This window comes from Calidris pugnax, unplaced genomic scaffold (genome assembly GCF_001431845.1).
Source record: "Calidris pugnax isolate Ruff unplaced genomic scaffold, ASM143184v1 scaffold51, whole genome shotgun sequence".
NCBI lineage: Eukaryota > Metazoa > Chordata > Aves > Charadriiformes > Scolopacidae > Calidris > Calidris pugnax.
The window spans coordinates 4,183,879-4,210,974 of NW_015090797.1; the positions used below are offsets into that span (position 1 = coordinate 4,183,879).

A 27,096-nucleotide genomic window follows, 5' to 3' on the forward strand; every position below is an offset into this window, starting at 1 on the left:
TTTCTGCTTATAAAACCAGGCAATGATGCAGAAAAAACAGCCCCAAATCACCTCCAAGAAACCCAGCAGTGGCAACAGAAACACATTCCACACTACTTAGGGAAAATGGACTTGGGGAAATGTAGTGGCTGTGGAGAGCAAGGCTCCAACAAACTCACCCTGGCCTCAGAGAGAACTGACGGTCATCAGGAGAGGGCAGATGGCAACCCCCCGGACAGAAACATGGGGAGTTGGGGTGATCCCACTCTGCCAGGAGAGCTCAGGCAGCAATGCAGGGACTTCAACAGCTCCTGGTGGCTGCAAGAGGTTTTGCTCCCAGCGGAGCAGCCTGTCTCCTGTCCTCACCCTCACGAGCTCAAGCTGGGCATCCCTCCAAGCTTGGTCCAGGTGTGATGAAGCGGAGCCAGCTGAAGCCTTTGTGGCTGGCTAGGAGCTGGCAAGCAAATTTTGTTTATGCTCTCTGGGCTACCCCACCTTGGAGATTCCCCATTTGGTTCTGTAGCAGGAACTGCATTAGCCTTAAAAAAGAGAGCCGTGGAAATACACCCTTCTCAAAGAGCAGCTCTCCTTTAACATCTAAAAGAGAAGAATCAAGGACAACATGCTCAAAGGCTTCTCCTCAGCCCATGTACAAGCTGAGAGAGGCTCTGTCAACCCACAGATTGCTTGGTGATGGTGTGAAGCTTTGCAGCTGAGCTGGCTTGGCCTAAAGGGTTTAAAAGCAGAGGAAAAAGAGTCCTTGGTGCTGTAAGCCCCAGTCTTTTCCTGCTGTGCCTTTTCCTGCCCACAATAAAGGAGGGGTCACTGTACAAGCTGTTGCATTCTGCTTGCTCATATTAAGCAGTTGCACGAAAGCTTGCCCCATACAGTTGTGTAAGAAGCTAATTATGGTCCCATAATTAGCCATGTGGAAGGACAGGCTGAGGAGGGAAGTACTGCAACAGCAGGCACAGAGAGGTCCCTGAGCCAGAGCCACCAAACAGTTGGGCGAGCAGATAGTAAAGTCTGCAAGATGTGATCAAAGTAGGGATGAACTTTATAGGGTAGGAAATAACCAAATTAAACGAGTTGCAGCATGCAAAATACATGCATCGATTAGACTACTAGATAGGAGAGCTAATTGGACATAGTGTTATATTACTGTGGAGGAAGGTCCAGAAATAGGTATTTAAGTAATGAGTTTTAGCCAGCTTTTGTAACTTCTCCTTTTTTCTGTTTTAGCAGATACACAAAAGCAAACTGCATTTGTTTATACACACATCCTGACTGAGGTGTATATTTATTTTTACACTAGGAGAACATTTGCAAATGTGACAAGAACATTTGATGGGCTACTAAATTGAAAAGGAAATGCATTCTTAAATTACTTCTTAGGTTCTGAAAATAATTTGCAAACAAATAACGTGTTCTCCAGATAAGGAACTCATTAACTATCGTAACAGCCTTGCATATGTTTGGAACAAGAGTCCTTGAAACCAAATAGCAATTGCAAACAACTGTCCTGTGAGGTCTGTCAGGAGGGCAACGGCCGCCCCTCTCAACTGCAAGTCCATCCACTCCTTTTAGGCTACAAATGAAAAAGTAAATATGCAAATATCCATGGACTTATCAGAGAGGACTGACAGATCCCAAAGACCTGGCCTCCAAGTCCTCCCATTTCTCCTGTAGGGAAACCAGCTAATGAAGCCAGAGTACTTTACCCTCAACAGCCAAGAGGTAATTAGGTTGGCTACTGATTGCTTTTGTGTTGATGAAACAAAGAAACTGATGGAGTTGCCTTTCCACAACTTTCCTGGAATGCCAGGTGGGTCACAAACCAGCAGCCAGAGAGACTGTTACCATCAAGAACTGGTTTCCAATTGCTGGCACACAGCCTTTTGGTTTGTGGAGCTTATGTGCTTTGGATCCTGTAAGATCCCTGTGGAGAAGACAGACACCTTTGCACAGTGCTCCAACTATGCACAACCACCTGGGAGGGATGCAATGGCTTATTCATATTCCAAAGGAAGGGGACATACAGACAAAATTTTCCAGTGCAAGTAGGGAAAGGCAAGGAAGAAGAAATGTTTGAGCATATGTTAGTATGCAAACCCTCAGCATCCACTGGTTCGTTCGCCCCAGCGATGCTACGCAGGGAAATGCAGTGCACTGCACAGTTCCCTGGCTGCATTAGCTGTGCAGCACCTGGCAGCTCCTGAGGAACCTTTTTTTGTCCTGCAAAACCCACCCTGAGCTTTAATTGTGCAAAAATACTGGAGTCCTCTACATTAAAGGTACAAAGAAAATGTTTCTTCTAATCACAAAGCAGTACTAATTTATGATATTGAATTTGGACCTCTTTAAAAAAAAAAATAATGCATGCTGAAGTGACAGAAAATACTTTTGCCTAAATCCCATAAATCACTGAAAAATGGGAGTTATGAAAATGTATCCCATTACAAGAGGTTTGAAGTGAAGAACAAGTACACAAAACAGTTGTGATTCCTCACAGTTTAAGATTATGTAAACCAGGACAATTCTGATGGCTTCTGCTGACAAATAACACATGGGGAGTTTAATCCTACTCTTAGTCGAGTGAAAGAGTAAATGCCAACTGTTTTCAGTGGGAACTGGCTCAGATCTTCTGGCCCTAATGTAAAAGACTTGTGCATTTTCCCAACAAAACAGATTTCCACAGCCTGTCTTACTCTTATGAAAATATTTGATCAGAGATCATATTCAGTACCTCAGATGTGTGTTTCATGCATATGGAAACAATTGTAATCATCATTCACTCTCTTTAAGTCAAATACTTTTGACAACTAAAATATTGTCTTTTTAAAGCCTTTTGAAAACTTAATGCAAATCATTCACAGACTTTTGAGGATTTTTGGGGTGGGGGGTGAGGAAGCAGAAGTGACGGAAGGTCACCAGGATAGCACATACCAGTAACTGCTTACAGGCTGCAACCCTGATAGTGTTTTGAAAACTGCTTAGTGTGTTGAATAAAGAGGCTGTAGCTGAACAGTTATCATCTCACTTAAGTCAGCCCATGTACCTGAAGCAGCACTCTCCTCAGCCAGGACAAAAACCCAGGGATTTCTCCATCCTTCAGGACATATTTTAAATACCGTTCTTGGAGGCCAGAGACCCTCAGGCTTCCAGAGTAATCAGTTTTCTCTGACAGACAGACAATGCTCTTGTTATCACAATAGGCAAACCGTTTCCTTTGCCCTGAATTTGTATGAAATCAATATGGGGGACTGTTTCGAACAGATAATACAAGTTGCTTGCATTTGTTTGTTACAAAAGCTTGCTAATGTAAGAAGAAAGGAATGTTGTCTAAATAAATTAAACCACTGCTTTTTTCTGAGGGGCATACAACCTCATGGGGACACATAAATACCTGCGTCATTTTTAGTTTAGTGTATAGATGGATATATAAAGATGTGGAGGGACTCTTATCAGAGAGTAGATAGGACAAGGGGTAATTGTTTAAACAAAAGAGGGTAAATTTAGATTAGATATTAGGAAGAAATTCTTTCCTGTGAGGGTGGTGAGACACTGGAACAGGTTGCCCAGAGAAGCTGTGGATGCCCCATCCCTGGAAGTGTTCAAGGCCAGGCTGGATGGGGCTTTGAGCAACCTGGTCTGGTGGGAGGTGTCCCTGCCCATGGCAGGGGGGTTGGAACTTGATGGTCTTTAAGGTCCCTTCCAACTCTAACCATTCTATGACTCTATGAATATGCTGATTTCTAATTTAACACTTGGTATGCCAGATCCTTCTCTGCAGTAAATTAAAGTAGCTAGAGAGACCATGCCAGAAATCTAGGTCAATTCATCTGTGTTACAAAATATGGAGCTCAGCGTTTTCAAACTCCGTCCACAAAGATACTAATGGCCTCATTTTGTGATCAGTATTGGAGAAGACAACAATGACAGGGTAGGTCCTGATAAAGTCACGTAAATTGACTGAAGATCTAACCTGGCATTTTTTTACTCAGCTTTGTTAGAGACTTCAGGTTCAGACTCGCCCCATTGTGAATTAGTCCCTTGAAACTGAAAGGAGACTGGCATGCAGTGAGCAAGTATTTCGCTCAACAGTAGCTGTTTGTGGGATTGTGTTCCTGCTATTTATCTGATCATAACCTATGGATATTGAACCCCTTGGACTAGCTTTCTGTACAGCAGGGGGAAACACACACAGGAGCACATACACACACAGGCACATTTTGTAAGGAATCTCACCACTGCTAGAAGCATCGTTGAGATTTAGCAGCCCACCTCCGAGCCCTCTGTAACTATGGTAACTGTAGGTCCCATTGCCATTGATGTACAACACCTCCTGCGTGCTGGAAACAGCTGATGTTGAGTAAGTGACCTGGGCTGGCTCCTGTTTGTACTGCTTGTCAGCTGGAGCAGCCTCGTCCTGCAAAAGCAAGGAAAGGTTTGGAATGATTGTTACATTCTGCCTTGCACCAGAGGGTCTTTTCCATTGTTAAGACTCCACATCTATTGCTCTCAGAAAAGTATAATACATGTTAAACAAACACAGATGTGTTTCTGATTGACCAAATAACAGCTGAAAAGAAACAATGGAAATAAGCAAGAATACAGGTTTCCTACGAGTCTGAGACTATTCATTTATTTGTGCTCCACAAGTCAACCATACTATTTCTCATCCTCTTACCCTGAAGAGCTCACAGTCTGCTGCAAAACCCATTTCTGTCCAGAAATAGCATGGGAAAGGACAGAAAAAAGCCATGACTTTTTGAGTACAGGAGCAACTCTTCCCAGCCAGAGAACCATATCCTTCTCGATAAGACAAACTAATACAGAATGTACCAACTACTTCTTTCGATGTATCAGCCTCAGACATGGCAGAAGGAATAGAGGAATGGAATAAAAAAAAATTTCCTATGTTTGTACAGGGCTGAGTGAGTGTCCATCCACACAAGGGCCAAGTGGTAAGGATAACCCTACAGACATGAAAGCATTTGTTATCTGTGTACGAGCAGTGACTGTTGGTACGCCATGAATTCCAATTCCCCTCAGCGCTCCCTGTTTGCCTCTTAGACACTTGCATAATATTCAAGAGGATTTAGCACAATAGCCCTCCAATTTTGCCCCAAAGGAGATCATGTTTCATGTGAAAGTGCATTTTTCCCCACCTGCACTTACCGTAGCTACTGCTCAGAGCACCTCACCTTCACTCGTGATCACAGAATGCCCCTGTGGCAACTTTAGTAATGACACAGGTGAAAAAAAGGAAAAGCATGGTGAGATTTAATGCATTTTAGTAGCTGGAAACAAGGAAAACTATCAGTGTGTTGACTGCTCAGCCCGCCACAGGGACCTGAGTGCTAGAATTTCCTATTAAGTCTGCAAATGTATTTGAATTTTTTCTTCGCTTCTTTTAACTTGTAGACTTCTTTATGGGCCTGATTTTACACTCTTATCTGATGAAAATATATTTCAGTGATTTAAGAAAAATGGGTCTATGGAAGATCAGTATTTAAAAAAATAGAGGTGAGAATGTTTGCAGCTCTTTTTCAGCATGGTTAATTAAAAAATGATCTGTTAGAATTATCTCCCCTTTGTGTAAGATTTTGTCCATTTTATGCCTCTCTCTTCGGCACAACCCGTTTATGGTTTATATGCCAAATATACCAAACTTATTAAGAATGCAATAAAATATCTCAAACCTTTTTTACAATGTTTACTTAAAAAAAAGAATGTATATACCATCACAGAGGGGTCAAGTAGTTCAGACAGTGGGCAGTCTCTCTGTTGAAGGAAAAAGGGTTCTGAAGGAACTTTCCTGTTTGCTTTAGGAGCAGTTGTCAGTTACACCTCTCAAATAAGACACTAACAACTTTTCTGAGGTGAAGATATCCCTGTATCATAGATATTTATTGGTGAAAGAGACTTGAGCACAACTGAGATGACTCAGGAGAAGGAATATATATTATTAACAAAAATTTTAATATTTAATACAGAACACTGAACCATCAGATAATTAATTCCATAAACAATCAGAATGAGGCCTCTTGGGCACTAATATGAGCTGAGGCAAAGCTTTGCATTTTTAAGAGAGTTGGCCAAACTGGTCTCCTATGCATTTTCTTAAGTAATAATAGACTTAAACAAAGAGCCAAAATTGCTATGTATTTTTGCCAGGAATTCAACTTTAATATCATTTACCTTTTATCTCCAAAGGTCATTGCTGTCTCTTACAAAAGAAAATGTATTATTTTCTATGAGAAAATATTCATGAGTTATACAGTAAAGTTCTATCTTGGCAGCAAAGCTCAAATCATCATCCAAATCTTAAACACTCTCAAGGCTGAGATCTTCTGCATCCTTATGTCTAAAACTAGATGATGCTTCCTGCCGTAGGCTCACTTAGAGCCCCATGTTATTCTTACAAAGATCAGAAAGGGATCTTCTGCAAATTTGTCACGGCCTGGACGATGTTCAAGGGGTGCAGTGCAAAGGGGACTAACTTCTGTAGCTGAACAGAGTATCTCAGGGTCAAGCTTGCTGTCCCTGAACGTACATGTCCTTGTCTGTAGCTGAGCAGAGTATCTCAGGGTCAGCCTCCTTATCCTGACTGACTGGAACCCACAAGCTTGCTGTCCCTGAACGTACATGTCCTCCAGAGTCCCCCTAGTCAGTGCACTGAAAACCTAACACTGATTTTCTGGCTGAGCTGATGCACTGAGCTTCTAGCAGAGCCTGGCCAGAGGGCACACCAAAGGTTCTTGGTGCACCTTGGTACTTACCACCCCATGCATTAAGAGCACGCGGCCAAGAAGTGGGAGACCAATTTCTGGCTTCTTGATGCAACACACATCGAAGAGGCGGAAAATTTGGGATGTGAGGTCTTTGCTAGAGCTGTGGTGAGGAGGGGACCTGAACTCAGAGCTGCCATCTCCTAGCAACTAGGCTCAAAGCAACAATGTGGTGGGAGTCGTAGCTGAAGCTGTGCCACTGTGTGGAGAGAAATGCGCAATTCATAGGGCTGCAGAGACAGCAAACAGAAAGGGAGCGTGACTCAGTTCCCTTTCAGAGAAGTGCTACCCTGGGAGGCTTCCAGCCCTGCTCCTTTCCAGCTACTCCCTAACACAAAATTCAGAAGCTGCCCTGTGGTTGGCAATCCAAGGCTGGAACTGTGCTGTCTGTAGGGGATCTCGGAATCAAAATCACCACAGCCCTGTGCGATGCCGTGGCACCGTGGCACCCCATGGGCTGGGGACTGTGGGGTGTCCCAGTGGAGAAGACACTCCTCAGAGGGGCGAAAAGAGTTGAGAAGGATGCTGAGTTCAGGACTCCTAGTTCTGCGTATGTGCTCTAATCTCTTGGCTACTATACAAAAGGTGGCTTCCTCTAAATATTACATATATTTTTCAAGAGCAGACCAATGACCTGTTCCTAAATTATTAATAAGTTGCCGTATATTTCAGAGCCAAAATCTGGGCCTCTTTCAAGTGCTTATCTCAGTGCTTCAGGATGACTAAATGCAGAAGCAGGGCAGGATTTTTTGGAGAGCATTTTCTGAGCAGGATCAAGTGTCAGCCCTACTGGTAGGATTATGAACCATTAGCCTGGTCTCAGGGGGCTAGGTGTTACCTCTCATACAGTCCCCTGTGATTTAAGCATTTTTCAGAAATGTTTTGTACTCCATAAGGCAAAACTGTGCCCTTTTTCCTTGCAGACACACTGAGGATAAAGAAGCCAGGCTGTCTTTTTCTTGGGGAGAGAGAGCATGAATATCATATTCACTTTTGTATACCTGAGACTTACTCTGCACAGATTCATTCTCTTTTCATCTTAATTGCCTTTGTTTTTAAACTAATGTGGAAATTAAACAAACATAGTGGTGCTTCAAATCTGAGATTTTTTTTAATATTCTTTGTTAGTTGTTCAGCACTACTTGTTTCCCCCTATATTATGTTTGCACTGGAAAGGCCTCATAATTTATTTAAAATGTTATTTAAAATAAAAAACAATAATTTTGTAATAATCAGTAACAAATAACTCACCATTTATTAATATGTTTGACCTAACTACCTGGAACACAACTGATGTAATTCATAACAAATTTATAAAACTTGCACAGTATTGACTAACCTTTTTTAAACAGTTTATAATTTACCTTTAATAAGAAGTATGAACAAGATACAGATAAAACATTTGTCCATCTAGTATTTGACTTACACCATCTTCATTTTGTATATGGCAATGGAAATAAATAATCCTTAATAATATATCCATAATATATCCAATATATCCATAACAATATTTCTCTTCTGAATTTAATTTGGAGAAGTAATTTAAGTCATCATCTGGAAAATGATGGAAATCACAGGAATGCAAAAATACCTTTTAGGTACAAAGCATGCTAAAATATAAAGTCATCTATTCACTTGAAAAAGTGGAAGCATGAAGTACATGCTGTGATTCTCAACTTCATATATATCAGAGATATCTATGTCTCAGTTTTATATCCAGGTCTGTATTAAACACAATTTTTTTCATTAAAAGAGCAGATGCAATTTATTTTATTTTATTTTTAATCATGGAAGCAATTAAGTAACCCTCTGAGGACAGTACATACTAAGAAAAGATTTCATGAACTATTGCATAACCTGTGTATTGAAGAAACCCTGCTCTGACTAATATTTTACGCAGCTAATGAATAGTTTAAAAGGAAATACCATCCACGGCAACACAGTGCTGTGCAGAATGTCACAACCATGGCATGAAGAAGGAGGGTCACCAGCAGCATCCCAGCCTCCTGTTCCCCATGCCAGGGGAGGCACAGCATACACACTTATTTTCAAAAAGTCTGGCCTTTGTGCCAACAACTCTAACAATGCTATTGCTCCTTTCTGTTCCCCGCCTCCTTCACCACCACCAAAACAACACAAAAAAAAAAAGTAATAGCTTGTTAAAATAAAAAGCCCTGGAAATTCTGTGCTACATTGAGTTTTGATCCCATATACACTCAAGTGTCAGAAATTCTGTCTATTCCTATTAAAAGAGAGCAGTGCTATTGCCTTGCCTCCGCTGTTAGCCACAGGCATTGCTAACGTGTAAATGCAAATCCCGAATAAATGGTAACGTTCCAAAAATGGCAAAGATGGTGACATGCATTTACTGCTTTCGTGGAATGCAGCCTCCACCAGACTAACAAATTAACAGCTCTGAGAATGCCAGCTTTTAACTGCCCCTACGTCAAGGTGATTTTTTTCCCACTCAATTAGAAAAGAGACAAAAAGGCAAACACATTTTTGCCTCATGTTTCTTGATACTGTCTTTGTTAATAAGTTGCACTGAAAAATGTGGATTTCTTGTTGTTCCTGTCAATAAACACTTCTTTTAGAATAGCACTTTGAGGTTAGGAAAACTCAAATGCAGATTAGTCTTCAAATAGATAGGCAAGCCAGGGACCATATATTTGCATATGGTCTTCCATTTTTTCAGCATAGAAAAAAAAAAAATCATTCACATGAAAAAAAAAATCATGCTTTCATGTGCTTTAAATTTTTTTTTAGCCTCAATAGCTTGTAGTATGGCTTTGGAAGAAAGGAGATAATGTTTCGTATATTTTTCCCATTTGGAACCCACCAATTTATTTCTATGATTTTTGAATCAAAAGTAAAATAAAGAGAAACACATGATAAAACCATGTAGCACTTTTCAAAGCATACCCAATTAATCCTTACAATATTCCCGTTAGATAGGACTTTTATCACTACTTCTCAGATGGCGAGATTCTGGCAACAAAGGCAACCTTAAGCAAGCATTACTTAATATGTAAAGCATTTGAGTTCTGCAACCATAACAACATAACGGGTTTCTCTTTGTGTAACTTAATTTTTAAAATAATGGGAAGAAACTCAGAAGTTCCACCACGGGCCACCCCGCTGAATCTGCAGGGGGCTGTGGGGCTGGGAGCTCTCTGCCCGTGTCAGCTCCTGCACAGAGAAGCAGGTGCTTGGATAAGTGGCCACCATCGTCTGCACAGAGCAGGGCGTTTCAAGGAGGATAAACCACGGGATTCCTGTCTCCCATTGCAGGCTCCAGAAGGTGATCCCTTCTTAGACGCCCAGAGATCACTGCCATTTCCCTGCCCACGACCTGATAATGTATATCTTATGCTCTGTCTCTTCAAACTTATTTCACATTGTCTTTTCCAAATTCCTGGCTCCTCATTCCATTCTCTTTGCTTCTCCAATTTCATCTTCTACCCTCCAACTCAGTTTCCATCTTCTTGCTTAGCAAATCCTAATCTCTCCTTTCCAGACAAGTTGCTTGCTCCATGATACCTGAGCAACCTCAGCAAATCAAGTCCTTTCATTTCCTAATTTATATTTAATCAGTGTCACACCCACTGATGGTCCCATCTGAGATTTTCTCTCCTTCCTCAAACTGCCATTAGTCTCCTAATTCCCAAAATCCTGTCTCACAAGGAGCAAGCCCAGACTCCTTAACTAGGGCAGCTCCTGTTTTCAATCTTATTTTTTTTTCAGTCATATTTGACCGTCTTTCATCACTAGTTTTTTAATTCATCTGACCAGTTTCCCTCATGCCTCAGCTACTCCCTTCCTCATCCAACCTCATCTCATAATCTCATTTTTCCTTCATCTCTTGTCATCTTTCCTCCTGTCATGGTTCACAGCCTCAACACTCTTCCCCTCCTTTCTGCACTGAGATTAGACTCTTGGTCACACCCAGTGAAATTCAAATAATCTAGGAATTTAGCAACTAAAATGTTTTGACTGTGTAAGCATGTGCATTCAGTGGCACATCCTTGGCGTAAACGATGCCACTATATACTCAAGACCAAACACAGAGCCTTTTGTTTTTTTTAAAGGCATGGTAAATACGTCAAACTACTCTTAAAGGACAGAATTTTCCTCATTCTTGAAAATGGCTGAAGTTTTCTCTGAAAGAGTTCAACAGATGGAAGACATACAGAAGAGTATACCTAATCCTAGGTGCTGATGGTCATGAAGTTATCACCAAACTGCATACCTAATATTATAATGGGAAGTGTCAGGTGCTCTTAATAAATGATGATACTACTAACTGCTTGGATGATGCACATTGTTCTGACATAATACTGTATCTTTATTAGCTTTAATTACATTAAATTAATTCTCTAGTGTTTGACCCAGCTTTTAATTTTATGACCAATATCCTGGAAGCCTAGACAGCTAAACATTATTTTGGCACATCACAGTAGGCTAAATTTTCCTTTAACACTGCAGTAAGGCTGTTAACTTAGTACGTTTAGAAATGATGGAAAAGGTATTTCTGCAAATGATGGATGTGATTTTTCACTTTAGTTTTGGTTTCCATTTCATATTCTTTTTCCCCTCTCCTGTTGCTAAGGTTTGTGTTGGTTTTAGTACTCACTAAATAAAACCTGTTCAAGACTAGGGAGTCCTGAACAAAATGAAATACACCCACATAATTCACTGAGTTTGAAATCCAAATGAAGCTTCACAGTAGTCCTTTGCATTGGCTGACCTTCATATTTAAAGTACTGAGTATTTATAGTCCTTTAGAAGGACAACATCTTTTAATATTGTAGGAGGTACTCTCACAGCTGTGATCTAAGCACGGAGGCAACGTGAGGTTTGTAGAAAAAGCTAATAGCTTTCCCTAGACCAGGAGAACTTCTGTGCCCAAAAGCTGATCTGATAAAAGATACTACCTTTCCCAGAAAACGTTATTTATTGTACAACACAATAAGTAAAAGCCACATTTTCAGTTGAAAACTATTCCATTTCAAAACTATTTTGAATGAAGTTCTGCAAAATTTCCAGTCCCTTTATTGAGGGATTATTAATCCTAAATTAACATCTACCTGCCATTTCAACTGATCACATCAGATGCATAGCTGAAAGCTGAAAATTGAATTGCTAGAATCTTTCTAGTCTGTTTAGGAAAATATTAAAAATATACCAGAGATATATGTCATCCGAGGGGGCAAAGTTATTCTCTGATAACTTTCCAAGACAGATATCTATCTATTTATTTATTTATCTCTATACTTGGGTATTTCTCCACCTCTCAGGGTAGTCACAGTATTCTTTAAAATGATGCATCCACTGACAGTCCCATAACCTGTTGTCCAAAATCATCAGGGAAGACAGATTAAAAAATAATCGCACCTCTGGACAGATTCCTTTCCCTTTAATTTTAGTTGTCTTTCATAAACAGCGTTCCAGGTCTTCATCAGAGGATAAGGCACCAGAATTATGGGTGAGGTGTATGCACAACCAGCAGAAAGACCCCTGAGGTTTTCCCCTGAAGTACTGAGAGTAAATCTGAGCAAACTGGCTAAAATAAATCACAAAGTTCAAATAATATCACAGAACTCATGCCAGATATTGTTTAGATTATAACTGCTGTCCTGAGGCATGCACACCATTTCTCCTCCTGTAAGGAAGAGCTGGGAGACTGCACAGCTTTCTATTTCACACCCTCTGTTATCAAATCTAGACCATGCTTTTTTCTCTACCACTCTCTCTGCATTATTTTCTTCACTTTACTTAAATCAAGTATGTTAAAAAATGAGAAAGCCTGTTCTTGTGTGACATAATACTCAATTTGTAGCTCAGTTGGAGCTGGGTATTCCAGCTAAGCTGAACATCCATGCTTTGGCTGTGAGTCTATCATCTCATCATTACATGGAGAGACATCAGTCTCAGCTTAGAGTTTTCTGGCTCCTGCCCAGAGAAGCAGCTGCCAGGGTAAGGGGCCATCACCATCTGCACAGAGCAGGGTGTTTAAAGGAAGATGAGCCATGGGATTCTTGGTCCTCATTACAGGGTCTGGAAGATGTTCCCTTCTTAAATACCCAGAGATTTCTGCCTTTCCCTTGCCTGTCACCCAGTAGTGCATACCCTGTATCCCATTCTCCTTGCTTCTGTCTATGATCTCATCTCTGCATGGAGAGCACATCAATCTCAGCATAGAGTTTTCTGGCACAGATGTGTCATTATATGAAAAAGTGCCTCCTAGCATGCAGATGCAACTCCTACTGACAAAAGTCCGGGTAGTAATGATGATTGTGCTGTGAAGCCCAGTATCAAAATGGCTTTCATATTTCAGATAAAACAAATATAAAAATAATTTTTTACATGGTGAGGGAATATTGATATTGTCTAATTGAGCTAAATAAGGTGTGATACAGAGTCCAGTTAGGCTTCTAAACCCCCTATAATGCCAATAGTGACGTGGGAACTCAAAGAGTGTCTGTCAAAATGTTGTTAGCTGCCAAAAGCTCAAAGACCTCCAAACTGTCCTGCCACAGGGTATACAGCCGAGAAAAGAAAGCATCATGCTTCAGTTTCAGATTAGAAGGGTGGTAGGTTCCCTTTGCTTTCAAGTTATTAACACTGAAATGAACTGCCAGCATCAGTGCTGTCACCAGGCATGACATGAGCCAGTGCTCAACAAGAAATGAGAGCACGAGACTGACATGGTAAAAGAAGATCAAAATAAAAAGGTGCTATTGTGTAGAAGAGAGAAAAACGAACCTCAGTCTTCTACGTTTCTGATAGAATGACACATTATTTATAGACGGGAATGGGTATGTTAACCTTAAATAAAAGGTTAGTGTTTTCACATTGCAGTGTGTTTGAGTCTTGTTTTTTCACCACTGCCACTTCACCTGCAGAACAGAAAACTTTTTTTGGAAGAGGCACTTGTATGGTTGTTGCAAGCAGTTGTCAGAGAATCACTTTTGTTGGAGCAATAGGAAAGCAGAGGGATCATTTTTCATAGCTTGTCAGCTTCAGCCAGCTCATTATCCACTGTGATAGCAGAAGAGCAACATCAGCTTTCAGAGGTCACCAACACTGCTGGTTGAGCATGGACACATGGATGAGCTATTCCTACAGCTTAGATAACTGTGATGCAAAGTCAGTTCTTCCAATGGACCACGTCTTGCTCAGTCCCAATGGAAAAGGTCTGTTGCTGTGATGCTTGAGATAAACTTGCTGTTCTTTAGTGAAGTTCTAGATGATTTCTGAATGTGCTTTCCCTGGTGTGTTTTTTTCCATCAGGGACAAAAGAATGTTAAAAAGTGCAACTCAGTGGAGCAACCACATTCAAGGTGGACTAATGCTGGAAAGTGTCCTGCAAGTTAACTTCCTCTATAGCTCCTGCTGTTCTTGTCTTAGGTTGCTGTTACCACCCATCATAAGCTATTTCATAAGTTATATTGGACATGGCCATGCTCTTTATTTTTCAAGAGAATTTTAATTTATGAAAAAATTTAGTTAGCCAATGATTTCACCATTATTAATTGAAAGTTGTCTCAACATACAAGACAGGTGCAGGGTGCAAGACTGCACAATGAACTGCAATGTATGCACAGCAGTGGCTTCCTCAGTGCAATTTTAAAAAATGTGTCCAACAATGGCCAGGACCAGATTATAAACAGCTACAGCCATGTAAGAGGCAGAACCGGACCTGGTTTGAACACATGGATTATGCCAATGCCTTTGCATTTTGGCAAAAGTCCTATGTGCTCATGGCATATTTCACAAAATACATGTGACATTTCCCACAGATAAAGTGGCCAAAGGTGCCATGCAAAGAGCAGAAGAGTCTTCAGGGCCACCATTTCCTTCTTTGCAGAGGAATACCAGAGGAGAGGGGGCAGATGAAATTTTTGCTCCTCCCCATTGTACCAGCAGAGATTTTTCAGGGCCCAGACCTCAGATAGAACTTCTTCCTCTCGGAATAGGCAGAAAACAAAGGCAGATTTTAACTCTGACCTAAAGAACAGCACAGCATGGCCCTTGTCTTGGGCCTTATGATAAGTTCCTGATTTAGGCCTTGTTTCAGTAGTCAGCCTTGAGAATCCCCACCTCCTCTATTTGCACCTCCCCACCCACTCTCTGCCGACGTTTTCCTTCAAAGGAAAGACAGTTTTCCTTGGGAGACGGTCCTGCCACAGAGGATGGGACCACAGAGAAAATCGAAAGGATCCTTTCCTTCCCTGTGCCACCTCCACAGATCTCCCCGACTAAGACAGCTCAAGGCACAGGGCCATGGGAGCTCGCTAAGTCTGCTCCCGAGAGAGCTCATTCGGTACGTGCCTGATCCCAAAGGTGAAATAACAAACTCCAGGGCTGAGGATGCCCCCGCTGAAACTAGATTAGCTGAAAATCTGAGGCAAATAAAGGTAAAACTTCAGTAGAAATGAAGCACAGGTTATGTTACGTTTATTCTTATGTTGCTGCATATCCCCTCTAGCCCTCTCAAAGCTAATTTCTTTGCAGTGGCCAGCACCTGGAAGAAGAACACGGCTACTGATCATTTTTGCTGCTTCCTCATTGACAGGCAGTAAAAATGGAAGAGCCTGAGCATCTCACCTTTCTTCCAAACTGAAACAACACAAACATCAAGAAAACAATGTCATCTTTTTCCATCCCAAGAGCAGTTTTGCCTGCAGGTAATGGTGCTGAATGAATCAATGTATTGCTGAAACTGATTCATGATGACAAAGCCGTAGCAGTACTTACTGCTGAACCAGAAGAATGCAAAGTGAGAGAAATTCCTCCTTCGTGGTGTGTTCCTCTCATTCAGAACAAGCCTTTCTATGCTCCAGGCAACTCCACTTTTATGACCACAATCAAGCACTTTTCTCTGCATTTTTTATACTTATGCGTGCAGTCCTCGATAAATTCTCTCAGTGAGGCACTCCTACAGGGAGAAACGTTTCTGTACCTCCTTGCCAACATGCCATTTTTTTAATGACTACGATGGGCAACACTTTCAGCTGGGGTAGATCAGCATTACTGCATTCAGTGCAGGAGGACTCTGGCGCCAGAGCACCGACAGAGAACATTTTCCGACTCGTGAATCAAATGTTTAGGGAGCATGCAGGGGAAAGCACGTGGGAGTACTGGAGCAATGCTTGTGCCAGCTTTGCAGATTTATTACTACAATATCATCACGGTCAACATAATTAAACCTCCCACTATAGGTCTCTTCGTCTACTGCATTACAACTGGTATCACTCCCACCACCGACAGCATGTTTTCTTGACACAAAACAGCTTTCCATACACCTGCTAGCTCCAGGGTTTGGAGATGCGACTACTGAAAAAGGCTTTATTGGAAAAATATGGGGTATGATTTGGACCTTTGAGCGTTTTTAACTATTTCTCTTCTGCCCCATACTTTCTTTTAAGATTACATATCTTGGAGTGTGTGGCAGGGGGAACAGACCAAAGCACTCTATATTAGATTCTAAATGAAATTCTTCTTCATTTAGAAGTGGAAGATGACAGCCTAGACATGAAGCATTTGAGGTCAGTGCTGAATTAACTTCCTCAGTTCCTACTAATTAAAAATGTCTGTGTGTTCTGCTTTGAAAAGAACAAAAATAAGTGCTCCGGACATTCCAGCATATTGTCATATTTACAGTATGGTGTCTCTTCCACAGGTAAATTCCAGTGGGAGTTATAGGCAGCTGTCTTTTGAAAAAACAGCTTTCTTGTCTGTTGGAGAGTGAGCAATTTTTTGCACGCACTTAATTGCTGGTTCTTGTTTTCAACAGTAGGTTCAGATATTTTAAAGATATTTTACCCTGTGTTTGATATACCTCATTGCTAATTATTTTATTTCAAATCTGCTTTAAAACTTGAACTGCATGTTTGTGAAATCCAAAATTCTTTCTATGAACTCAACGCAGGATATCTGATTTTGAACAGTGCCTCAGGTACAACTTGACTTTTACAGTTTAAAAAAAAAAAAGAGAAAAATCTTTTTAAAATAAAAAGCTTTTTTATAAAAACCCTGACCTCCCCATCATGTCTCAAACTATTTAGTAGAAAGAAAATGTTTTGCTACTGAAGAAGACCTGCTCTAAAATTTTGACAGAACTTGGTGCACATCCTTTAAGTTCAGTACTGTGAGGCTTCTGTATTATAAAAGATTCAGTAGATAAGAAGTGATGCTTTGGGGTATGGCCTTTTGATTCCACACTGATCAAACCAGAGTAGCACAAGCCATTGGAAAAAACAAAGAAATGAACTTTGACTGGCCTTTGGAGGATGCACTTTCTGATTTGCTTCATTAATGGAGACAGTAAAACTGAAGCTTAATATGAAATACCATGAGTAATAAGCATGAAATTTGTGCACTGCAGTACAAATCTGTTCCCCAAATATTCTCATTTCAGGAGAGGATTCTTCTGGCACAATGCCTGGGCTGCTGGCCACAGCCTGCTTGGCTGCCTTGCCCTGTGCCTAGCCTCTTTAGCAGCTGGTGCTGCTCCCAGGCAATGCACTCTGCTCCTGCTCCCACAGCTTATTATGTTGTTTTATTTTTTTTCTTAGAAAAAGATGTTTCTAAATTTAGTTTAGGGACATCAAGCCAGTTGTTGAATCACAAACATGTTCCTGCTACCAAACATAAGCAGCCTGTGCAAACATTTCTACATATATTTTCTGCATGGAGAATTGCACTGTTCTAACCAAGGAATACATCTGAATCCATTGTGCAACTGATGCTTTGAATTTAGGAGTCATTTACGATTGTTTAAAGCCTTCTAAATCTTCTAATTCATTAACCAAAACCAAAATACAGCACTCTTGAGAAATAAGAGTTTGAACATGCACATGGGGTTTGCATCAATTTCGTATAACTGGCCCAAACTCTGCATGATAACAGGGATTTTCTCACCAGAAACATTATTGCCTGCCTGTGCTGTAGGCAGAAGGGTGTGTGCAATGAAGTTGTTAGCTAAACACAGGAAAGGAAAGACAAAATCATGCTTTTAAAAACTTGTCGCTATGCTAGAAACATCTTTCAGGCAAGAAAATGCTTCACATTTGATATCTTCTTGCCATATGAAAGGGAGGGATAAGTAAAAAGCTCTCTATTCCTGGCTTTCAACACGGGACCAGAAAGAAAAAGCCCTGACTCCAAAACCTCCTTCTTTGGGCCTGAGGAGAGAACTTTTATGTCTACATTTCCAACAGCCTTTCCTTTTCTGCCTCCTTAACAGGAGACAAGTATTAAAGACACAGGGAAGAAGGCTGTTTCCACCCCTGTCCCTTTTCATTCCACCTATGGGAGGAAGGGGGATAAGGTTGTTTAAAAGTTCCTGTCTGAGAAACAGCCCCATACTCCATTTCTGAGCCTTCAGCTTTATCAACCTCCAGAACAGAAAACTTACACTGGCATCAGTTTTACATCACATTCAAGATCTTACTGCAGTTCAGGGTGTTTAAAGTGTTCTCTGAAATCAGCAGCTCAAAATGCAACCATACACGCTCAGCACAAAGCGCCTGGAAAAATAAAGCATTTTCTAATTTAACGATCTCTGTGTTGAGGTGAAAAATTGGCTGCTCACCTTAGGGCCTCACTGTAAATCCAAGGCATGAAATTATTTGCAATTGCATGCCTTGCACATTATTCCTTTCCAAATTTAACATAGGTTGGGCTGGAGCATGGCGGGAGGGGGGTTGCCCTGTGATACCTGACAGCCCCTTCCAGCTGCGTCTGCTAATAACAGAACCCTACCCAGTACTGCTGAAATCAGGAATTTTGCCACTGACTTGAAAGGCAGCAGGATTTAAAATTACAATGCATACCACTTATTTTCTTCCCCTTGACAATACGGCCAGTGAATTCTGGGTAGGAAGCTAAGTTTCCCAATACAAGTACATAATTTGATCTCTTGACAATAATCCACATGCAGCTAAACGGTGCCTGCATAACATTTTGTGCCTCAGTGGTTAAAGCATATCATTTGGAACCACAAAAGCAAACCAAAGTCCAACTCGGAAGTAAAATAATCATTAGGTGGGGAAATGATGGAAGCGAACAAGTTTGAAATGCAAACTAGCATGTGGGTATCCAAGGACTTTACAGTCATCTTAGTGATGAACACAGATAAAAAAGGATAAAGTACTGAAGTACAGAAATCACTCTGATCCCTATTAAATACCAAATCACAAAGAGAGGTCTGAATACAAAAAGCTATTATTAATAAAGCTTCTGTAGTTTAAGAGGCACTGAGCTCTTTGCAAGTTAAAGTGACTTTTGCCTCTTGTGGTTTTTGGGATTCCAATTTCTATTTGTTTGCTTTATTTTAAGTGAACTATGTGCTTCCCTTTGCTCTTTTCTATTATCTAAGACTCTGCAAGCCTCCCATTCTGAAGTGAAAATCACTTTGAGCCGGAATTTTTCAGGTCTTATGTAAATATATGACAGAGAGAGGACATGGCCCCATCCCTCTGCACTGCTGCCACTTGTGGTCTGCATGGACAAAGTGCCTTTTCTTTCTCATCCTCTAGAGCAAATTAGGCTCCTTGAAACCCAAGAGGAAGGGAACTCCTGATGCTTTTGCCTCCACCTCTAACAAGGACGTACAGTTGATGTGCTCTTCCTGCATACTGAATAGTTGTGGCAAGGACTCCATCTCCCTGAAACAAAACCACTTTTTCATGCTTCCTCTGAATTCACAGCTTTCTGCCACAGAAGCACTGCCTCAGCAGAGCATTCTCCAGCATCCACTGGGAGCTACTTTTGTATAACTCCCTTTTCTGCAACCAATATTGCCCAAAGCTGACCTTGATACAAAACCAGACAATATAAATAATAATAAAGAGAGCATTTAGGAACCCTACAATTTGTTTCTTCCCTCCTCCTGGGAGCTGCAGTACCCATTGATCAAGAAAGAGAACAACAATATACATACATGGACACAAATATATATCCTTCTTCCTTTCCTGCTGTCTGAAGGGCAGAATATTTAGAAGATTTAGAAGCTGTGCATTAGTGGCACAGCTGAACACACCAGTTCTCTGTCCTCAAATACAAAGGTTTAAAGGCCTCTTGGAGGCCTGTGCCCCCACTGCAATTCAGATTTTTAATTAGGTTCTTCCAAAACAGTTTTACAATTACCCACAAATTGTCCACCAGTTATTTCCTTTCTTAACAGAGACACAAACTGCTACTGGTCTGCAACAGCCAGACTTTCTATTTTTTTTTATAAAACTGTGCTTGAAGAGTCTTTCTTTAGGTCAACTCCCTTGTTACATGCAGAGAAACAGCAACAGAAATTGTATAGAGGCAGACCATTAACACCTCCTTACAAACCTCAATTTCTTTAAAACTGAACATTTAGGAATTAGATATAAATGGAAGGAAACACAGTTGCGGTGATTTCCAAGTGGCAGAACATGCGCACTTTTATTAATATTGAGATGTATTGCATTAGCACAGAACCTGTATCCGCTCTGCTGATACGGCACTCGTATCAAGCTGCTCTATTCAGGTTGCTGCTATGACAACTATCCAGAAGCAAATGTCAGGTCAGCTCCCAGCCTACGTGTCTAGGTCATAATTGCTTTGTCAGAAACCTAATAGCCACCTATTCCTACTCATTTAAAGGCTAAAAGCCATATAGTTAAAATTATTAAACGTTGCAATATCCTTAATACCCTATTCATATGCTAGTAAAGCACTGAAAACTTTAAATTTGCCTCCCCTGGATCCCCCAAACTGGAACGGGGGGGAAGAAAGTATGTGAAGTGCCTATTTGCAAATTTATGTTCATTTATGCTTGAGTGTAAACCTGGGATCATTAAACTTCCTCTTCCTTGGGGGTTAGATATCATATTTCACCCCACCATGATGATAACTGATATTTAATTTGCCTGGCTACAAATCACAGCATGGAAAAAAATTATAGCTGTCATCTTGATGAGAGGTTTCTTTAAAAATGCATTCAGTGTTTATCATAAAGAACTGCTTCATAGCATCATGGTTCATGATAGTCTGAGCACAGTGCATAGGCTTGTTCTTATCAACTTTGAAAGCTCAAATAATCAAAGATTTTTTAACTGAGTTTAGCTTTTATAATTAAATAAACTGGTAGCTTTCACAAGACTCAGAAATATAACCTGCACATTTATCCTAATCTTATTTATCCTAATTTTACATCATATTTTTTAACCTAATGATTTTTAAAAAATAATACATTTAAAGTTTATATCGAGAGAACTTTTTTGAGATGGATAGCAGAGTGAAATACTTGAAGCAGAGATAGAGATCAAGTAAGTAATACTCTTGTAACTACAAAGTTGTCTTGCAGCCATCTCCAAAAAAGATCTTGAGTGAAGAACTAAAGTTAGTCTGCATGTAACTGGTTTGTTCAGTGAAAGGGAAATCGTCTACCATGCACACACGGAGACATACACATATCCTAGTAGTTTCATTGTATTGCCTCCAGTTTGCCTTGTAGATAGTGATAAAGAATAGGTGAATTAAATCAAACTAAGCAAATTACAAATTTTACAAGAAAAGTATTATTCTGATGTCTGTGCAGTGAAGATGTGAGGACACTACCTTTGTCAGGCTATACAGTCGTCTGACTCGTTATTTTCAGCTAGTCTCTGGAATGAAAAAAAATTGTAGCCTTTAAACTCACATAAAAAAAAAAAAAGACAAAGAAGAAAACCTTTTTCTTATCATGTTTATACTATAAAATATGACTGACAAGCATTCTGTGAAGAGCCTACTGCTATAAAAAGCACCAGCTCTGGCTGAGAAATGCCTTTGTTAGGATGGGAGAGATGTAAGATAAGTTTCATTTTGCTCTGAGCTTCAGCTCTCTTTGTGCCCAACTTGTCATTTGCTATGTAGCTACAAAAGAATCCTACGTAGCATGTCCGATTACTTGGAGCATAAGGATGAAAGAGGTGAACGTGATCTGGGTAACCATATGTGACACGTCCATAAAAAGGTTCACACGCTTCTACGGACATAGCACCCTGGGATTTGGTTCTTTTCCTGATATCCCATATTCATACTCCCTTCTGGCTCCCAGGCACTGATGTTGTCTTCATCACCAGAACCTTCTCATTTAAATTAGAAGAAAAACACTCATTTATACATTTTGCAGTGTGATAACACGCAAAAAAGAATCAATTCTAAACAACAAAACAATGAAACAAAAGGCAGCTGTTGTAAAAAACACTTGTGTCCAAATAAGGATGAAGGCAATTTTTTCCTAGTATCATTCTTATTTCCTTTCCCAAAGGAAGATTTTTACCTTCTCATCTTCCTTAGTAAAAATAAAGGGGCAGGTCCTCTCACATACTGATATATTCAAACCCCTGTTTCCTCTTAGGTCTTCCCTACAAGCATTTTCATTGGTCTTTTTGATTTCAGACGGGACAGTAACAAGACTAACACACTTCCACTTTCCACAGAGTACCATAGCCCAACTCTGCTCCAGGCTGCTTTATGATGAGGTTTTATAAAAGCTACACCACACACCTACCTGTTCGGAAGAAGCAGAGACTGACAATGGTTAAGGTCTTAAAACAAAACTTCCGTTTTTGTGACTGACAACAAGCAGAGCCACAAAGCAGTGGCAGCCCACAAAACAAGCATCACAACCTCTTAACTGCCCAGAACAGTAATGACAGGATGACTTTTTCCAGATTTTTCCAAGTATTTAACCATTCTTTTGCCCAAACAAGACGCAATTTGGTTTGTTAAGTGGACAACACAACAAAGGAAGTCATTCTGTTCACCCTATGTAATGAATGTATGTAAAAAGGATCGTATTTTAGCTCTACTTAATTTGTCTCATGACTCCCTTGTTGATAGTAGTCCAGAACCTCCACTTCAGTTCAACTGCTTCACACTGAATATTGCTAGAGATATAATAAGGATCTTGAAGGATTATTCCAGGAGAGCACTCCAAGATAACACTCAGAAGCACAGGAAATCTTAAGGCTTCAGATAATGCCTCTTCTATCTCTGACTGAAGCAAGTCATAGAAGGTTGATCCAATTATTGTTTCTACATTTTTTTATCAACTGTGATGACAAAACTCCTCAAAATTCAAGAGTGGAGTTACCCTTTTGCAGTATCCAGACTCAGCAGAGACAATTTGGAGAGGAGCAGTAAAGCTCTGCGTGGCCTCTGTACCCACTGCCTGATCTGGACTGTGAAAAAATCAACAAAACCCAGCCCAGTGTCCCAAGCATTTCACCATTTGGCAGTAGCAGCAGTAGACCTATATGATTTCGATATATAAATCTATAAAGTTTGCGCAGGGGAATAAATTATTTTTAATATCAGACAGAATTAAGAAGTGGAAGCGACAGAACTCCTCAGTCAGGTAATAGGTATCAAATATATAACTTCTTGGCACTTAAGCTACAGGCCAACCAACAGAACTGGATCTCAAGATAATGAAAAATCACTGAAGCTAGAGAGAGCATTTGAGTAACACCTAACACGGTCAGACAGCCAAAGCATTATAGTCCAAGCTACCATGACCTAGTAAACACATTTATATTCCTTACAGAAGCATCTCAAAAACTGACAATGCTTTTACAGTTACGATTTTAAAAGCTATGGGAATCTACTCATTTCCTGACAGACATTACATTAAGTTTCCCACTATGAAATAAATTATTGCCATGAACAAAACTAATTTTGAAAATAAGCAATTTATATTAGTGAGACCAGTTTTCATTAACTTATTTTTAAAATTGAGTTAGGGAATACAAAGATCATGTGAGTGGAATTTGAGGCACATAGGTAGAAAGATGGCTTTGTCCTTGTCTTTAGTAGATGAGGGCTACATTAGGCATTGCAGCTATCAGAAATATTTCTAGAAAATCACTCGTCAACAATACCACTAGATGAGAGCTATATTAAGCATTGCATCTATCAGAAATATTTCTAGAAAATCACTCGTGAGATGCAGTATTTAAATACATGCAAACACACACACACACGGAAAGGTTTCTTCTGAAGAAATAACTAGTCTCTGCACAGGATCATAAGTAGATAAAGCCAACTGTCCACATTTAACACTTGTGAAAGGAACAGCTAATAGTCATGACCATGGCCAATACTCCATCTGTTCAAAAGCAAAAATGAGCTCTTAGAAGTTTTCATAGTTTTTACTTTTAAGCTGGTTCTTTTTGCTTAGCAATAATTGAGATGGATTTTCAGCAAACCACTGTTAAAATTCATACTGTAGGCAAAAAAAAAATTTAGTTTGGAAACTCATAATATTTTACTGAAGTACAGACTTCCATTAGGTATGTACATGCAACTTTCTCAGAACTTCCTGCTCAGGGAACTTTTTATGCCAGGGAGAGGAGTAGAAATGGAGAAGAAATGGAAGATGCAAATTACATCTCCCTTTGAGGCAGATCACCACTCTGGAGAATAAAAGACAAACCTCCACTGTGCTGCGTGCAAGAATAAAGCAGCTTGAATGCAGCGCTTCCATTGAGCTCTGAGGAGAAGTGCTGAATGAGTGCTCTTACCAGATCCTCTTAACAGTCTGCTTTCCAGGACTATCTAATGCTTGTCCTCCATTAGAAGTTTTTGTTAAAATATATATAGCAGTAATTTTCATTATCCAAATCTTATTTCCCCTTTCCTCATCCCAAATTTCCACTGGAGGGTCCTCAAATCTGAGTCCTCCTATTGGTATAATGCCCAATTCTGGAAATTTACTTTTTAAAAGAAAAAAGTAGAGACGTGTTAACAAGAAAACAAGGTTGGTTGGTTTGGGGGTTTTTTTTGAGCTACAGAACAGTAAAGCCAACATGCTGAACAGAACTTTTTCAACTTTGCTCAGTTCAGAAAAAAATCCAATGAAAAGATTTCATTTTGGATATATGTAAGAAAAGTGAAGGAAATTTAAAAGTAAGTAACAGGAAAAAATAAGAAGAGAGGAAGCATAGAGCCCATTTACCTATAAGGCACTTTCCCTGGATGTGAGGAAACAGGTCTACTTTCCATCCCAGCAAAAGAACTGAGCACAGTAGTGTGTGTTAAATACCACACTCAGAAATATTCTGGAATGGTTTGCTCTCAGTCTACTCTGTTAACGTCACATACTTGGAATAAATAATTAAATTTCAATGGGACTGGGACTAGAACCAAGGTTTTCTACTTCTCTAATGACTTAACTGTTCTTCTGCCCTGCAGGGTAAATTTCTCACTGTAAGTTTTATGAAGCTATCTAACACACATTCCCATATTTATTTTTTTTTTTCCAGCCAAATCTATTCAGCAAATCTACCCTGGATTCACAAATAGTTTTGCAAGCACCAAAGCTACATCAGCCCAGCTAATTTACTGCTTGCTGAATCAAATGGCTGGTGCAATTTGAAACTGCCTCCACAATGTTCCCGGAACTCATTGCCAAAAACAGGGCAGAGCTGAAGCAAGCAGAAACCGACAACAGTTCTTCACAGGCAGCTTTGCCACTTTAACATCACAAATGTAATTAAGGTGATCAGTTTGGAGCCATTTTGCCTACAGATTTTTAATTCTGTCATAAAAAATAAAGAAATGCCTCTCCCCTGAACGGTAACTGTTACCAAGTCCTTCTGTGATAATAATGTTACAAATAAAAGAAAAAAAATTCCTATTAATATGCATTTTGAGTTCTGTCTACAGTTTTAAAATTGTTTTTCCTTCAACAGCTCTCTTCCTCCCTGGACAATATTATGACATTCTCATTTAAATACTCAAAAACTCTGCCTCACCCTGGCTGGATGAGGGAATTGAGCCACTGGCTTTGTGAAGTGAAAGTAGTCATTTCTAGTTCTCCCGGGGGTAAGCACATCGAATTTGCAGCTTTTTTTTTTTTATAATTGTTACTGGAAAATTAGAGAACAAATGAGAGAATATAAAACCTGCACAATCTGAATGAGTACTACTTTTAAACTAAGGCATACTTAACATTAAGGTGCTTCTACATCCTATGTGATTTGTAAATCTTAAGGTGAATGTACCGCAATAGTGAAAATACTAGCAAAAAAAATAACAGCAAAAATAAATAGCAATATCCACTCTCAGATCCTAAACTATCAATGTATCAATAGTAATAAGAATCCCTTGTTTCAGGGCATGACCTAAAAAAACTCTATGGACTATGTACAAAAGGAAAATGTTCTTTTAAAAAATGTTCTTTTCCATGAAAAAAGTTTATCTACCGTGACAGGCATATTTTGCAACAACTGAGATATTACTAAGATTTGACTTAGTGATAATCACAAAGGGAAATAAAGCATAATAGCATTTGCAATAAGAAATGTTAGCCATTCACTGTATATGTGGAGCAACTAAATAATCAAAGCCTGGAATGAGCTACCAGTTTGATTTCAAAAAAATTAAAGAAAACATGCAATTCTCAACCAATTGAAAAGCATGAAATCCTAACGTGCAGTATAATAGATGAATAATCACATGAAAAAAAATAAGAGAAATATTGATATGAGAATTAAAAATCACTGTTAATTGACAGCATTTTGCTATATATCACAATAACTTTTCTGTTTCAGGCAAATCAGTGTTTTCAGAAACTTACATTATTTCACCTTACATTTACAAATGCATACACACTTTTCAAGAGAATATGTGCACAGATAAACACACTGACTCATGGATACATGCACCATTTCTGTTATCTATGTAAATTATATATACTGTATGTTCTGTTCCTTTTAATTCGAGTATGCAAATTACACACCATGCCCTCAAAATCTACAACCGTTAAAAAGCAAATATATAGCTTTATCCAGCTGGACATTAGAAATATACTAGGCACCCTCATACAGCTTATGTAAATATAGACAAAGACGTGCTTGTGTGTTCATTTAAAGAACCACAGCTTTTGCATTGTAATTATTCTTGCTAGCAAGAAACGTACAAGGGACCGCACCACCCTTCTGCACGGCATCCTATGTAAATGAGTCCAGTGCATTTATAAATATGGATGTGGCAGACCCCCAAACAACACAGTACCTGCTGTCTATCCAACCGCATCCTTTTTGCAGCATTTCTGCTTTCACTCTCACAGGCGGAAGCCAGGATACTCTCTGCAACTGCTGAAGTAAGGTGTGAGGGAATAGGTCGTGACTATGAGAGAAAAAAGAAACACAGAAATTATTTCTAGCATAATCCACCATCTCTTTTTTTTTTTTTTTTTTTCCCAAAAGAGGAGTAAAGCTCCTCTGTTAAAGCAGCATTTTAGGTAATTAGCAGATTTTTTAAGGGAAAAATATTTTCATTCTTTTAGTTG

The 27,096-nt window shown here is 39.8% G+C and overlaps 1 protein-coding gene across 4 annotated transcripts in view; it reads right to left on the reverse strand.

Moving 5' to 3' along the window:
* The window catches only part of NOL4 (nucleolar protein 4), a 208,338-nt gene that overhangs the window by 8,474 nt on the left and 172,768 nt on the right, over positions 1 to 27,096 (reverse strand). For all 4 annotated transcript variants that reach the window (XM_014937021.1, XM_014937020.1, XM_014937022.1 and 1 more), the window contains 2 exons: positions 26,820 to 26,933; positions 4,228 to 4,408 (listed from right to left, as the gene is read on the reverse strand). In XM_014937021.1, the coding sequence (XP_014792507.1) occupies positions 4,228 to 4,408; positions 26,820 to 26,933 (295 nt within the window). The remainder of the gene's footprint in view (positions 1 to 4,227; positions 4,409 to 26,819; positions 26,934 to 27,096) is intronic.